Source organism: Microtus pennsylvanicus, chromosome 5 (genome assembly GCF_037038515.1).
Source record: "Microtus pennsylvanicus isolate mMicPen1 chromosome 5, mMicPen1.hap1, whole genome shotgun sequence".
Classification (NCBI taxonomy): Eukaryota; Metazoa; Chordata; class Mammalia; order Rodentia; family Cricetidae; genus Microtus; species Microtus pennsylvanicus.
Window position 1 is genome coordinate 81,378,862 of NC_134583.1, and position 16,429 is coordinate 81,395,290.

The 16,429-nt window shown below is 50.8% G+C and overlaps 1 protein-coding gene across 1 annotated transcript; it reads right to left on the reverse strand.

The window, feature by feature from the left end:
• Positions 1 to 114: 114 nt before the first annotated feature.
• On the reverse strand, positions 115 to 16,394 carry Adam8 (ADAM metallopeptidase domain 8). The gene is made up of 24 exons (XM_075972673.1): positions 14,051 to 16,394; positions 12,993 to 13,096; positions 11,951 to 12,027; positions 11,757 to 11,835; positions 11,604 to 11,680; positions 10,894 to 11,077; positions 10,606 to 10,668; positions 10,456 to 10,524; positions 10,095 to 10,261; positions 9,845 to 9,926; positions 9,436 to 9,584; positions 9,176 to 9,353; positions 8,794 to 8,883; positions 8,496 to 8,685; positions 8,338 to 8,413; positions 7,956 to 8,121; positions 7,473 to 7,550; positions 7,032 to 7,125; positions 6,440 to 6,554; positions 5,649 to 5,808; positions 5,154 to 5,207; positions 4,828 to 4,878; positions 1,078 to 1,152; positions 115 to 661 (listed from the first exon to the last, which is right to left on the reverse strand). Exons 1-24 carry the CDS (start codon positions 14,088 to 14,090, stop codon positions 611 to 613), a joined length of 2,469 nt encoding a protein of 822 aa, XP_075828788.1. The 5' UTR covers positions 14,091 to 16,394; the 3' UTR covers positions 115 to 610.
• Positions 16,395 to 16,429: the final 35 nt, after the last annotated feature.

Here is a 16,429-nt window from a genome sequence, read left to right on the forward strand (position 1 = left end):
CTGTACGTCAGTCAGGGGACAGGACTAAATTACGATGATTAAAATAAAAGAAGGTAGGCGAAATAGTAGATCTGGTGTAATAAAAAAATCTACTTTTTAGAACATGATCTGTAATTACTGATAAAATAAAATCTTTATTAATGTCTAGTGTTTAGCAGTAAGTTAGACAATCATTCTGTCACAATCCCGGAAATGAAGGCGATTCCTGTCCCATACACCCCCTCCCCCACAACGTAGGCTTTTCCTCCCTACGTCTCCTACGTGACTGGGATGTAGGAGATACAGGAACTGTGCAAATCTGCCCCGGCCTTGGGGAGGGGTCACTAGGTGAGGGCGGATGCAGAAGTTGCTGGGAGGGGGGCTCCTGGCACCCTGGCTCACTGCAGGTGACATCACCCCAGCCTAGCAACTGCAGACAAGGCCCGTGAGAGGACACTGGTTCAGGTGGGCAGCTGGACAGCAAGAGCCACATAGATTATTCCTGAGGTAGGAACAACTGGACTGCAGGTCCAGCCCGAGTGGGGGCTGTTGCTGAAGGAGCATGTTCATAGGAGCACTGGTATCTCCGAACTTCCACAAGCCTGCAGTGGCCCTGGGGTGCCCTAGCTGGTCACCTCTTCTGGACAGGGACCTTCAGAGCAACTTTTGGACCAGCAGCGCTCTGCCAGGAAAAAAGGGAAATTGATGTTATGAGCATTTGGTCTGCTATAAGTGGTACAGCTAAGTAATTCCCATTTATAATTCTTTAGATTCTCACTTCCCCTAACAGCAGAATTAATGACCCCGTCCACACAAGATGACTACACTAATACTTCATATATGGTGTAGACTTCTCATTGCTATAGGAAAAGGAAAAATTGATAGCCCCTGATAGCAGCAAGCTCCGAAATGTTTTGACAGATTATAAAGCAGAATCAGCCTATTACTGAGGATTTTTTTCCCATTTTCCTTTCAGATGTCAACAAAACTTACCAGTTAATAACCCCCCCCAAAAAAACCCCACCCCCGCCTCCAGAGCAGTGCCATAGTCAGCAGGATATCGCTGGTAAGCTGGACTCCCTCCCTACGGGGGCTCACCTGAGTCACCCCAGGCGTGGTCCCTCCAGTCCCAGGCTTGACTGGTGGTGTTGGAGGTGCAACATTTGGCTTGACCTGGGAGGAAGCAGACACAGCTGGTGGAGGGCCATACCACTGAGAGGATTGAACCTGAACCTGGCAGAGCTCCTCTTCTTGGCTAGCTGTCCTAACCCATCTTGCAGCCTGGACAGTACTCCACGGTGTTACCAGAAGCTCGAAAGGAAAGAATTAACTACTAAAACACATTTCTTTGCATTTCCACATTCCTAGAGAAGATGGTAACCTGACATTGCTTGGTTTTAGTATATCTTGAAGGCTTTGCTGAGCTTTCCTTCTGGGCGAGGCACATTTTGGCCTTCTTCCTCATCCAGTTTCTCTTAATCCTTGCTCAGACATCCCTTTGCACTGCCCCCATTTTGCCTTTAGGATTGCTTCTAGGGTTTTCTTTTCCTTCCTTCCTTCCTTCCTTCCTTCCTTCCTTCCTTCCTTCCTTCCTTCCTACCTTCCTTCCTTCCTTCCTTTCTCCCTTTCATTGTTGTTTTGATATTTTTTAAATTTTGTTTTGTTTGGTTTTTCGAGATAGGGTTTTTCTGTGTAGTCCTGGCTGTCCTGGACTCACTCTGTAGACAAGGTTGGCCTTGAACTCAGAGATCCACCTGTCTCTGCTTCCAGACTGCTGTTATTAAAAGTGTGATATGGGATTCCCCTCGGTATGCTGTGAATATGTCTTATTATCATTGGTTAATAAAGAAGCTGTTTTGGCCAATGGCTTAGCAGAGTAAAGTCAAGCAGGAAATCTGAACAGAGATAGAGAGAGAGAGAGTAGGCAGAGTCAAAGAGACACCATGTAGCTGCCAAAGGAGGTAGACATCATGTAGTCCCAAGAAGCAAGAGGTAACAATCCACAAGCCTTATAGTAAAATATAAAATAATAGAAATAGGTTAATTTTTTTGGGGGGGGGTTTCGAGACAGGGTTTCTCTGTGGTTTTGGAGCCTGTCCTGGAACTAGCTCTTGTAGACCAGGCTGGTCTCGAACTCACAGAGATCCTCCTGCCTCTGCCTCCCAAGTGCTGGGATTAAAGGCGTGCGCCACCACTGCCCGGCTAGAAATAGGTTAATTTAAGATGCAAGAACTAGCTAAGAATACGTCTGATCTATTGGTCAAACAGTGTTGTAATTAATATAGTTTCTGTGTGATTATTTGGTCTAGACAGCCACAAAATGAACGTGCAGCCTCTATCTACAAAGGTATGTGCCACTACCACCACCTGGCTAGACTTTTTCAGCTCTTATGTAAGTCTAAAATTAGTATTGGCTAGGCACAGTGATGTACATTTTTAATCCCAGCACTCAAGAGGCTGAGGCAGGAGGATCTCTATGAGTTTGAGGCCAGCCTGGTCTACACAGAGAGCTTCAGGCCAGCCAAGGCTACATAGTGAGGCCCTGATTAAAAAGTAAATAAATAATTTCCCTCTTCCCTCCAGAAATGGAAAAAGGAAAACAGAAAATTACACCTATAATACCAACACTCAAGAGGCTGAAGCAGGAGGACCGCCATGAGTTTAAGGGCCAGCCTGGGATACACAGTGAGTTCCATATCAACCTGGGCTATAGTGAGACTAAATTTAAAAAACAAAACAAAACAAACAAAAACCAGGGGCTTGTGAGATGGCTCACTGGGTAAAGACACTTCTGCAAGCATGGCAATATGAGTTCAAGCTCTGCAGCATACGTAAGAGTGGAAGGAATGAACTAGTTCTACAAAGTTGTCCTCTGATCCTGCTTGCATGCTATGGCTTGCATGCACACATCACAGCACACCACACACAATAATAATGATAATGATAATTAATAATAATAAACAGCAGTAACAGCAGCAGCAGCAAGGGCCACTGAGACTGATCACACAGTAAAGGTGCTTGCAGCACAAGCCTAACGACCTGAGCCTGAGTCCCAGAACCAAGTAAAGTTGACCTCCACATGTGCATACATGCCCATGTACATCATACACACAATAACAGATAAATAAATAAAGGAAGAAAACATGAAATTGCTATAGCAAAACATAGTGACAATTGTTAAAGGCTAAGTGTCAAACTTTCCAAAGATGTGGAATTTTAAGAGTCTCCAGATAGGGACTGGAGAGATGGTTCAGAGGTTAAGAGCACTGGTCCTGAGTTCAATTCCCAGCAACCACATGGTGGCACATAACCATCTATAATGAGATCTGATGTCCTCTTCTGGGCTGCAGGCATACATGCAGGTAGAACACTGAATACATAATAAATAAATAAATCTTAAAAAAAAATAAGAAAAAAACCTCTTGGAAACAGCAAAAGGAACACAAAAACAGAATGAAGAAGGTCAGGGGGACTGCGGAGGCCAATGTTGGTACTGGCAAAAAGCCAAAGGAGTAGATCTGCAGTGACTGATCTGCTGTGATATGCCGACAATTTCCCAGAGGACAAATAAACTAAAAGCTTATGTGTCTGGAGTATGCTGTTTATTGGATGTTAGAAGAATCAGGTGGCTGGGCTAGAGAGATGGCTCAGGTTAAGAGCATTGACTGCTCTTTTCCAGAGGTCCTGAGCTCAATTCCCAACAACCACATGGTGGCTCACAGCCATCTATGAGATCTAGTGCCCTCTTCCGACGTGCAGGCAGAACACTGCATACATAATAAATAAAATTTTTTGAAAGAAAAAAAAAGTCTCGAGATGATCTCCCAAGCATTCATTCGTTTCCCTAGACATCAGTTTATTTAGTACAAAAACGGTTCCCAGCAAAGAACTCACTGGCATTCAGAGCCCTATCCTGTCTTGGTTGCTTTCCATGCTCTTCCTGTATCAACCCACATTCACTTACAATAAGAAGATAAGAAGTAGACAAACGAAAGGACACTCAGAAAACTGTCAACTAGCACTTTCCAGATGAGCAGTGTAGACTGAAAGCCACTTGAGAGCCACAGGTGCCCAGAAGAGCAGCTAAGGCCCTTAACAAGGTCTCGGGCAGAGCAAAGAACAAATAGTCACCCTTAGGTCCCACAGGTCAGGAGGGCAGATGACTTGTGCAGTTAAGGCCTGTGTCAGAGTTCAGGGGCAACTGGGTGTCTGTCCTGCTGCTACCTTGCATTTGCTCCCTGGGACAGGCAAGCCCATGCCCCTACACACAGGTTCTCTACCGGTCCAGCCATGACCCCAGAGTAGCTACCTAGGGCTGGGGCTAGAGCAGGGTCCCATGGATTCTCAGAAGTAGGAGAAGTTGGGGGGGGGGCATGCCCAGGAGTCCTGGATTTTCTGCCTGGAAGTGACTTCACCACTGTCTCTTTTTCTCCCCGAGTGTGATACCCAAGCCCACCAAAGGACGCTCCAAACCCCATTCTACATGGGATCAGCAGCCTGCCGGGTAAGAGCAGGCCTCCAGGCCCTGCAGAGGTGGTTTCTACCAAGTGGCCTCCGAGACCCGAGACCCACAGTGACACTAAACAGGCTGCCCCTTTTAGGTCTAAGCAAAGGAGTTCCCGTTCATCTAGAGGTGAAGAGCCCTGCTGGGAATGACTCCAACACTGCAGGGAAGAATGAACTGGAATGAATCTCTACTTTCAAAGCTTTAGTAAGTGGCATTCTGAGACCTTCCAAATCTCTATAGCTTCCTCCCAAGGAAAAGTGTAGGATTATTTGTCTCTGGAGCAAAGGGCCACAGGCCTGAAGGAGGGGAGGGTCTCCTCAGAGTTAAGGCTGTCTCTTTACCTGCTTGGGTTTCAGCTTTGGGAGGGGCTTGGTAGGTGGAACAGGTCTAAGCTGTTGGAAGAAAGAGATAGAATCAGGATCCAGGGAGCAGAGCAGTTCAGGGTTGGGGGATAGAGCAGTAGTACCCCTCCCTCCCAGGCTCCTTGAATCCACCCTTAGGTTCAATTTACGATCCCAGCTAGGCAAGGCTAATTTACTTTGCCAGTACAGCAGCTGTTTCCTAGGGCCCCAGGCCCACAGAGTCAGCCACTAGATGCCACCTCCAGGAGGTTTCCATGTCCTCAGAACACACATGGCTGTTTCCCAAGGCTTATTAGATTTGTTACCTGCTGAGTATAAACTGGAACTGGAAGTGGTGGACTGGACACAGGAGCTGGAGGCTTCAGGAAACAGAGATGTGAGCATGGGCCCAAGAAGCAGTGCTTGCCCCCAACCCATGCCCACCAGGTCCCCTGCTTTAAGGACCCAAGACTCTTATACTTCCCAAATGGTACTCCCTCCACCCCCGCTTTCCTGCTCACCCTAGGTGAGATGCATGGCCTATCCCATTTTCCTCTCACAGTTCAGGTCTGAGAACCCTCAAACCCACAAGTCCAGACTCCAAATATAGATCCTTAGAGGACACATCTTGATCTAGTCCCTCTCCTTCCCTTGGGGTGATTGAGATACTTCTCAAGACTCCAGGCTGTTGCAGGGCTCATGAGTTAATTTATACAAAAAGGCTTCACTATCCCTAATAGACTCACCCCTCCACTATCCCTACTGGGCTGCAACCTGAGTTCCCCTCTGTTCAACCTCCGCCCTCAGAGGACAGTACTTACTGCAGGGGGTGGCCTCTTTGGTGTCACTGTAGGTCTCGGGGGCTGGTTGGTACAAACCACCTCTGGGGTGCCTGGAGGCCTTCTCTTATCTGGCAGGCTGCTGTCCCTCATGGAGAATAGGGGGTTGGAGAGCCCTGTGGTGGGCTTGGGTGCCACACTCCTGGGGAGAAAAAGAGACAAACAATGGTATGGTCATTTCCAGGCAAAGAATCCAGGATTCCTACTGAGGCTAGCATCTCTACCCTGGTACACCTTACACAGGCTGCAAGCTGTAGTCACAGGCACACGGGTGAGCCCAGGAGGCCAAGGAGCAAGTCTCTTGACAGCTGTGCTAAGGTGTTTGGAGGATCTTGGAAAAGCTGTGCTTTGGCAGTCAGTTTGGGGGTCAAGGTCTTGGTGCAGGGCACAGTAGGAACCTAGTGGGGCATATGTGGCCATGGCTAGGGGTGGGAAGGTCATCTCAACTCTGGACTTACCGTATCTCTATCTGTTGCCCACACTGTCCCTTTAAAGCCTCGAAGGAGGAGGAGGAAGGGAAGGAGAAAGAAAGAAGAGGAGGAGGAGGAGAAGAAGAAACAACAGAAGAGATCCTGGGAGTCTCCTGAGCTTCCCACCAAGCCTTCCCAGCACCCAGAGAACCCCAAGGCCCCTTGAATGCCCTGCCCGGGCCTGCTGACAGAAGCAATGTTTTTTTTCTTCTTTCTTAAGTAGCCGCAAAGCCACTTCCCAAGTGCCGAGTACAGGAAGTATATGTCTCATATGTAGATATGTCACAACTTCCATGTCCTCACCTCCTCTGGACTTGGCTCTGGACCTTTTGGTAGAAGATGACACCTGCCAGGATGACCATCGCCGCCACCAGGATCACCAAAGCCACCACCACACCAACTGGAAGGCTCCCAGATGCTGCGTGACACATGGCACATGATCATTCAGGATTGGGACCAGCTGGATCAAGAGCTGGGGAGGGCCCTTGGGAGATACTGGCCCAAGGATCAGTCCCTTTTGACCATGTCCTAGGTCCCACACCCCACATGTGGTCAAGTGCCTGAGGACTCCAGCAGAGGGCCCGGTACATTACACCAGCTCTTCAGGCGCTCCGGCAATGGGTTAGATGTGGTGAGTGCCAGCCCCACAGTGCCACCGTTGAGGCCTAGCCAGGCTCCCGAGGCTGCGGTGCTGTGGACAGCTGCAGTGACCACTGGGGAGGAAGACACTGTGGGGGTTGTATGGAGTAGCCCTGGATGCCTGGGCCAAGGCTATCTGGCCTTGTTTTGAGCAGGACATAGTCACCTTTGAGATGCAGAGATATGGGATCCCTCCTAATCACCCTCAAGCCCGGCAACCCGCAAAAACCAGCTCTTGTGGTTCTCAGGACCTTACCTGCTTGCCCAGCTGGTACATCTGCCAGCAGCTGTGCACAGTGGGGCGGGGCCCAGCCCGCATGGCAGTGGCACTCTCTCTTATGGTTGCATACCTGGAGGGAAAGCCGGGCCTCAAGGACGGGTATCCCACAGGGCAGCAGAGCAGGACACAGCACACTTAGGATTCTCCTCCATCCACCCACATATGTCAATCTTAGGATTATAAGGAGTATCCCTAGTGACCACACTGGCCACGAGTTCAATGGAGGGCACCTGTCCTACCTTAGCCTCAGAGAGGACTTGTTGATGCCTCCATTAGAAGGATATAGGCTAGTCTGAGCCCACACTGCTATGCCCACAGCTATCTCTGCCACAAACTCCATCTGACAAGTAAGTGGTGGCAGCTTGAGGGCACCAGTCAGTGGGTATACCATGCCCTGAGGTCCTGGGCCACACGTACCCCATGGTTGTTGCACTTAGCAGAGCAATTCTCAGATCTATATACATGGAGGTCCTGGCAGCGTCCACCCATGCAAACCTGGAAGGTGGAAGGGGCTCTTGGGTAGTTGGCCTAGACCCCACCCCCACCCCACTATCTTCAAACCCAAAGGTCAGTCCAGGACAGCTGGTGTGTTCACACTCTAGGATAACTAGGCCCTCATACTTGTGTGTGTGTGTGCACACGCACGCACACATGGGATAGGGGCTCAGCCATGAGAATGGTACTGGACTGGCTGACCCTAGGGACACCTTGGGTGTGGTGGTCTCCAGACAGGTGCCTCTGCTTGTCCAGTTACCTTGTCAGGTTTGACTAGGGGATAAGAGGTTCAACGCACATGCCCCCACCAGTCAACACTGTCTGTACAGGACATCATTAGAGACTCATGGGGGCACATTTGGTCTTCAACAGCCTGGGATAGCTTTCAAGCGCTTCTCAGCTCACCTTCCCCTCCTCGCACTTGGTGCCCTGGAGTACCAGCTCATAGGTGTCGGGGTTGCTGTCTGTGCCGAGAGCGTGGCAGATTCCATGGCGGGTAGAGAAACTGCAGGAGGAACGTTCAAGGGGCTTCTGGCCTCCCTCACAGTACAGCACCCCACACCGGTCCATTCTGCAGACAGAGGGCGGGCTGTGGTCACAGGTGTCCTGGGCACGTGCTCAGAGGCCTGGGAGCTGCAGGAGATGGCCCCAGGCCTCTCCTTCCTCAAAGCTTGATGACTTGAAGTGGGGCAGACTCCAGGAGAGCCACCTGTCTCACAGAGCAGTCCTCCTCTGTGGGGAATTGTCAGTGAAGACACGCCACCCCCAGCCCCCAGCTGTTACTTACTTGCCAGCGTACATACTGATACGGCAGCCCTGAGAGATGCTAAAGGTAAAGCAGGAGTCTGATGCAGCCCGGGCACCTGGGGGCAGGAGAAGTTAGCCTGGTGTAGGTCACAGACACTCCACAAGCTCGCCCCCATCCTATGCTCATGCCTGCCTCACCTGGCCCCCATAGATCCTGGCACTGTTGTGTCAGTGTGGGGCAGCTCCCATCAAAGCAGTAGCCCCCGGGGCAGGGTGTGCCATTCTGTTGGAAAGCATCTTCAGGGCATGTTGGCTTCTGGCCATCACAGAACTCCTCCAGGTCACATATGTCCTTCATGGGACGACACAGCTCACCAGCTGGCTTCACCTGGTACCACAGAGAAGCTCACCGTGGAACAGGTCCACATGATGCCTTCATAGGTATCCTGTTGTCCCGGGCTTGACTGGGGCAGATCCTGGGTGGAGTCCAACTTACCTTGCACTCATGACAGCAGGCACCATAAGCACACTCTGCCCCCTTGACTAGCTGGCAAGAGGTGGCATTGCAGCAGGGGTTCTTACAGTCCTAGGAGGACAGTGGTTTGAACAGCTATGCCCTAGCCAGACCTGGCTCCAGGGTAAATTAGCTTTTGGTGAACTTTGGGCAAGGGGCTGCAGACAATTTTTCTCCAATTCCTTAATAGGTTATTAGGGGCTCAAAGGGAAATGTGGTAACGTGTGATTCCCAAGGGTTACACGTGGTGTGGCACATAACATCAGGCCTGAGAGGCTAACCTAAGCAAAAAGGACCTTGGGTTGAGGCCCCTACACTAATGCTGAGGCTGACCAGCAAGGGGCAGGGAGAGGGTGAGACAGACCTGAGGTGTACCACAGTCACACTGCTCTCCGTGCTCTACAAATTGGTTTCCACACACAGGGCCTCCCACGAACCGGTTGACATCTGGGACATTGGTCAGGCAGCCTGTCTGGGGCTTCATCACGAATGACTCTAGGTCAACCTGGCTACACCTGCTGAATTTCCTTGGGAATTTGGAGCTAAGGGAAAGGGATATGACCATCAGGGAGTTCCACATGCCAGTCTGTTCCTTCCCACCCAACATGTCCCACTGGACCTCACCCAAATATTTGGGTCATGATGCAGCCACCAGCTTCACGTGGTACAGGGCAGTAGCAGCCTGGGATGCTCTCATCATGGTTCATACCCAAGTTGTGGCCCAGCTCATGGGCCATGGTGGATGCTACACCAATGGGGTCCCTGGCATTGTCCTATGAGGATATGATCATTAGTACTGTCTTGCTACCATCTACCCACATGCCCTCTGCCACCCTAGGTGTCAACAGGCGTGATGCTGCTTTCTGCTTAATACCCTAACAAAAAACAGGTTCCAAATCCATCCCCGGAGTAGGTGACTGCTTCGTGGTTTCTTAGGGACCTAGACTGACACTTCTACCCCACAACTCAGACTCTGTGCTTGACTGTTCAGCCACCAGACAGCTTGGCAAAATTGGTTGAGAGTTCCATTTACCTGGTTCACAGCTCCTGAGTGCCGGGAACACAGGGCAGATACCTTAGCCAGTCCGACAGTGTTGCCGATGAAATCAACCCCTCTAGAAACAGACATAACATGTAATATCCTGAACATGGTTCCTGGCCCCTCTTCATCCCTTCACAGCTCTGCTCTGGTGTCCTGCCCTCGAGGCCAGGTTGTACAGAAGCCAAATCTCCAGGGCCTGGCTCTATCTCACTGTGGTGGATGGGTGTGCCGGCCCACTCACGTGATAAGTTGCACGTTGTCATGTGGGTACTGCCCTAGCAAGTTCTGTTCCCTCCAGTTCAAGAAGTTCTCCAGTGTTACATTGGCATGGGGGCTGATGTAGAACTTGTCTCTGCTCCAGATCTCCAGGCCCACCAGGACCACACGGAAATTGAGCTCCTGATAAAGCTGCAGAGAGTGAGATGCCACCTAGGTCAGGCTGGGGTTGGGGCAGACGGGCATTACATCCATTTCACCACTGAGGGGTACTGAGCTCAGTATAGAGCCCTGAACTAGTTCCCCTCCTGATCTGCTAGCTTGCCCTTTTCACCCTAAACAGCTACACCTTCTCATCAAGTGTCAGCATCCCTGGGGTAACCTACCTTGTCCACGTGGTTTACTACCTCCAACACATGCTGGCGCATGGCCTCTCTGCTCCCCAGCTTCCGGAACTAGAAACATACAGTCTTTAGGCTGGGACCTGGCAACCTCATCCCAGCTCATCCAGCCCTCTCAGCCCCTGCATCCCATACCTCTTGGCTGTCTGTGACCACGTACAACTCCACATATCGGGGTTCTCTGGGTATCAGCCAGTTCTAGGGAAAGAATCTAGTCAGCATTCTTGGCCTTGACCCAACTTACCCCAGAGCCCAACTCTGTGCTGGGAGGCAAAGTCTAGACATCTCCAGTGCTTTCTCTGTAGCAGCAGGGTTGAACCAGGTCCAACCACTGGCCATGGGGACTACTTCAGGACTACAGACAGCCATGCGTAGGCCCAAACATGGGCTCTGTGGCTTGACTGGCCAGCAGGGGCTGCTCACCCGAGGCTGAGAACTGTAGATTTCTAAGGCCCGAGGCCCTAAGTCATCCAGGCTAGTGTCGCTGACCCCACAGGTCCCAGCCTTCTCTTGCAGGTGCTTCTCCTGGTATATCGCATGCTGCCCCTCTTCATCACCATCCAGAGGCTCAATCAAGTGGACAGTGGACCCAACTCGGAAAAAGCCCCTGAAGGGAGAGTCAGGTGGACAGGGAGTACGGTCAGCTTGCCTATCAGGGATTACAGGTAGTCCATGCCTACTGCCTCGGAACAGCCCCCTCCCACCCTTGTGGGAGATGCCCAGGCTTGTGGACATAGGAGACAAGAAGGCACATGGGTTTGGCGTGGCTGGCAATTCTTAATGGAGTCTAAGAGCCCCAACCCTTCCAAACACAGAACAGCAAAGAGATTTTTTTTTCAAAGTCTCATGCCAAGGTCTTTTTTTCTTTATTCCTTTTTTTAAGATTTACTTATTTTTATTTTATATGCACTGGTGTTTTGCCTGTATATATGTCTGTGTGAAGGTGTCAGATCTTGGCGTTACAGACAGTGGTGAGCTCCTATGAGGGCACTGGAAATTGAACCCAGGTCCTCTGGAAGAGCAGTCAGTGTTCACAACTGCTGAGCCATCTCTCCAGCCCCAGGCCTTTTTTACACTGCCTCAGCTTACCCTTCTGTAGAATGGGACTTTCTGCTTGGGTCTGCAGTACATACCTGAGGCCAGCACAGGTGCTAAGGCTGGCCGCTGAGCTCTGGTACCCTTCCACATGGCCCTGGTAGAGGCAGTGGTCCTGAAAAAGGGAGAGAGGGTCATAGGTCCTGCTGCCACGGTCTCGTTGGCCCAGGGAAGGCTGTCCTGGCACATACCTGCCCAGGCAGCTGTTCTGTCACCTCGGAGCCATTGGCAGCTGCATAGGTCTCTGTGTAGCTCGAACCCAGCAGGTCCCTGGAAGGGAACCACTTAAGCTCCCTAGTTTCACCTTCCCCCTGAACAGCCCCTATAAAGAGCCTACACTTCCCATTGGACTCAGGAACTGACTCAAGAGCCAGAATCTGCTTACCTGTTCTTCCGAAGGTGCAGGGTGAACATGTGTTCTTTGGTCCCAAGAACATAGCTCAGATTCTCTGGGTACAGGCCCTGGATGGGGATTCAGTGAATGGCCTTCAGCTTACGGCCAACGGTTTCTCTTAGCAGAGAGCCCCAGAAGGACCTCCCTAGGAGATCTTTGCAATTCATTAGTTTCAGGCAAGAAAGTAGGTGGCTGGGGCCAGGTTGAGCTATTTGGGAAGGACAGGCAAAGAAAGTCTCCAAGATGAACAAGAAAAGCATAGAGCTTCTTGGCCCCTTGAGCCATTTCCCCATTTGTTCACAGGATGATGAGGATGATGATGATGATGATGATATGACATTCCTTTCCAGAGGAAGCAGGGTAGGAAATGATAGGGAGCCTCAGCCAGAGCCACTGAATCCAGGGCAACATGGTGGTGGGCAAGGTAAACAGACCCTCTCAGCAATACCATTGCACAGCTGGCTATGGTGTCCATCCTGAGGTTCAGGGCAGGTGTGTGCTCTACACTCTATGACCCTTCACTCATACACCATGTGCACAACCAGCTAGCCCTAGGGACAGCATACACCAGGAAAAAGGAAAGCCCAGGCAGAGATGTTTCCTGGAGATCCAAACAAGGACAGGCCCAGGAACCTTCCTGGAGGTCTATAGGCTATACTCGGTTCCCAGCCCCAGGAAATCCCAGCCGGAGAGGTTCTAGCCGCGTTTACATAGCTTTAGGGTGAGCAGCTGCTAGCTAATCTGAAGAACCGCTGCCAACTGAAACTGGGGAGTGGCCTGGGGCAGCACAAGCTGCTGTACCTCTCCTGGGTGACAGGCCTCTCCAGATGGAGCCAATGGCCTCCAAAGGAGAGAAGCTCTAGACTCTGATTCAGGGTGATGGCAGGAAGGAAGTGGTAAGCACAACAGGGAGAGACCATAGTCATGCCCAGACACACAGACAGGTTTAGGTACTGCAGCTGTGCAGAGCAGCCCCCAGAGACTGCTGGTCCTTTCACAGAAACAGATTGTGCAGCGGAGCTAATGGACTCACCCAGTGGGAGGGCAGGTCTCTGCGGGCGCGGGACGCAGTCAGGCGCTGAGGCCTTACTACCTCATACTCTTTCACATTGGGCAAAGGGGGTCCAGGAGCTACGGCTGCAGGAGAAAGGGGTCAGAGGGCACCGCACAGGCACTGCTTCCCCTCTGATCTGGGGAATCACCACATGGCTAGGTACCAGCAATGGGATCTGACCTGGTGGTCCAGGTAAGAGCTTTGTGCCAAAAATACCACAGGATCCATCGTACGAGAGTCAGTGGTCTGAACCTAGCACGCCACGCACGGTACCCCCATCCTTCCCCAGTGCCTATCTAAACCTACCCAGAGAGAAAACACATAGGCCCTTGGTCTGCCTGCCAGACATCTAGAGTTGACCTGATCTCATCTTTAGTTACATGATCAGATCTAATTGATTAAGAAAGCACACCCTCCCTCAGGTTTTTCTCTTCCCAACAGAAAACTTTGTATCCAACAACAGATGAGGGACCCTCTGTAGGCAGGCCCAGTTTTAGAGACCACCTATCCCAGAGAAGTGTCCTCTCTTGGCATAGGCAAAGGGTGTAGCTTCTTAACCCCAAACTTCCAGGACTAAAAGGCAAGAGGAGAGACCATTCCAGCCAGATGCCTCCCAGGACAGAAGTAAACCAAGTCTTCCAGTGGGAGTCAGGACCCTGTGTTCCTAGGGAGCTGGGACCACTGCATCTCTAGCTTCTGACCCTGCCCAGCGAGAGGGTTCAGCATCATCCATGGTCCCACAGGTGAGTGAACTTTGCTGACTGGACTCCTATAACAGCCAGGGAAGCTGCCCTATGGGCACCACACCTAGTGGTATCACTCTTTCTGTAATCCGCTCAGGAGGGAAAGTCCCAGGAGCCAACTTCTCTTACACTTCACTTCTGAAAAATCCAAATTCTGATCTTTTCTGTATCTACCTATTTTCTCCATACCCAAGAACCAACTCTAGAGAGGCAAGGTGACCTGACTATGATAACTGGCTACTAGGTCGAATACCAAGCCCTGAATGGGTTTCTTGAAATCAAATCATCACTCACCTGGTGTCCACAGGGCGCTGAGTAGCCAGAGGCCAAGCATGATGGGATCTTGAAGACACTAACCCTAGAGGTTCCACAAAGTTCTGTCTTGAGTACTGACTAGTGTGGTTACTTCTGAGAGCCCTTCCCAGAGATCAGGGCTGGCCAATCGCTAAGTCATGGGGCGGGCTGGGGTGGGGCTGGGCGGGGCGAGATGTGTACACCTCTGTACCAGTATCCTGATGGCAGCAACCAGCCCCCAGAGCAGTCTGGAGTTACAGAGGCTCTTCCCCAGTGGCTTCTGGCTAGCTTTGCATCTCCCCTAATTGGGGACCAAATTAACAGAAGCTGGAGACGGTACATGGACCAACTTTACAAGCTCCTAGTCCTGGTGGAGAAACCAAGAGCTTGCCTTCTAGTCCTACCAGAGCTGGGGAGTGCTAATTGGGTAGAGTCTAACTGGAGGAAGATGACTTTTGAAGGGGAAGTTAGTTGTAAGCCTGAAACGTCAGAAGGTGGGGACCCTTTGACTTCCAGGACAACTGAAAGCCTTAGGGAGGGCCAGTGTGGTCCCGGGACCACTCTGTGGGAGCTGACATTTTCCAAAATCTCTGCTGAGCTCTACCATGCTTTTGAGGCCTCACTGGGAAGGGAAATGCAGGTAGGAACAGGCAGGTGGATATCTAGGCCCAGGTGACCAAGTGACAGCAAGCAAGAAGTCTACCTGACTGATCCTTTCGGGTCCTGATGCACCAGTCTCCATTGTCAGGCCTGAATTCTGTCCTTCGTGTCCCAAAGGTTGTGCTGTCCCAGAACCAGAGGTCTCAGCACCCCTATATGGCCTACTTCCCAGCTTCTCCAGGTGGGTCTGTTACTGTGGGAACCCAGGACTATTTGGAATATAGTCAAGCCTGTTTATTATTTGTGGTAATGTCTTCTTCTGTGACCCAGCCTTGTGGACATATATGGTTAGACCTTACAGACTCCACAAATCTACCCTACCAGGGGTAAGAGACCTAAAAGGGAAGACACGCACTATCAACAGGGCTTGACAATTCAGCCAGAAGAATTCAGTGGGGCTGGGCTGGAGTCTTGGATCATATTCTGAGGGCTATACCTAAGAATTTAAGCTGGGGCACAAATGACACCATTACCCCCACTGGTCAGAAATGTAGCAATGGTTTAGGAATCTCACCAGCAACCTGCTGCCAGAGATATCAGCCCACAGTGCTTAGGGTTAGAACAGACACCAGGCTGCAGAAAGCAGAAGGCAGAGCTCTTGGGCAAGGCTGACTTCCACATACACAGGACCTTAGTAACAGTGAAGGTTCAAAGCAATTTTTCCTTAGTCAAATAGGAGGCACAATCGAAAGGTGTTGCCAGTATGTATGTACCACTGTCTTGTAAATCCAACCATCTATAGTGAAGGCAACGGAACAGGGTAAAATCAAAAGCCAGGACCAGGTGGGGCCAATTTTGTCCTGCCCTGGCAGAAATACATTGGAAATGATGGGTACTCACTCCACCACATAAGACAGACTCAACTTATTGCTATCTTCGCCCAGCAGGTGCTCTGAAGGTTTGTAGTTGGGTCCCACACAAACCTGGGAGCTGCAGATCCAAGGCCAGAGATACGGGTGTCTGGACTCCTGGAAACAGACCACTAAGCTCTGCTTAGTCTGGCATTTATTCTGACAACATTGGCTTGGCCAATGTACGTTTACTCAGGCAAGCCTGCACGTGCTGCAGACCAGAAGAAACAAAACAAAACACAGGCACTCCAGGGGGCCTCTGTTTAGCTAGCCAGTCCTGACTGGGTCATCCACAGTCTTACCAGCTGCAGAATCAAGAGATCTGCCTCCAGTTCTCACTCCTCCAAACACTTCCTCATTCCCCAAGCTCACCTGGGGCAGATGTTTAAAACTGTCCACTCCAGGACTGAAACAAAAAGCCATTGAGATGAGGCGGCCACAGTACAACTTGTTAGATACTTTGCTGAATAATTTTCAAAAGGAAAGGCCTGCATCTAATGGACAAAAGGCATCCAGACCCTGATGGGCAGGAGTAGCGTCCAGCTTAAAGCTTAGTCTGTCTCCAAAGACACATCTCAGAAAGTACACCTTAAGGGTTCTGGGTGAAGAGTTGGGCACACACTGGTGAAGTGAGAACACCTTCAGTCAGGGATAATGCTGCCCCCTAGCGTCCATAAAGGCAGATCCAAACCATGTAGAGAACAGTCCCAACCCCCAGGCTACACCTCCCTTGCCTGGTATTTTCTAATTATACTGCTCCTTGTACAAACATGCTTTTACTGTCTGAGGCTAAAAGCACCGCCCTCCACACACACACACACACACACACACACACACACACACACACACACACACTGAACTTTGAAGG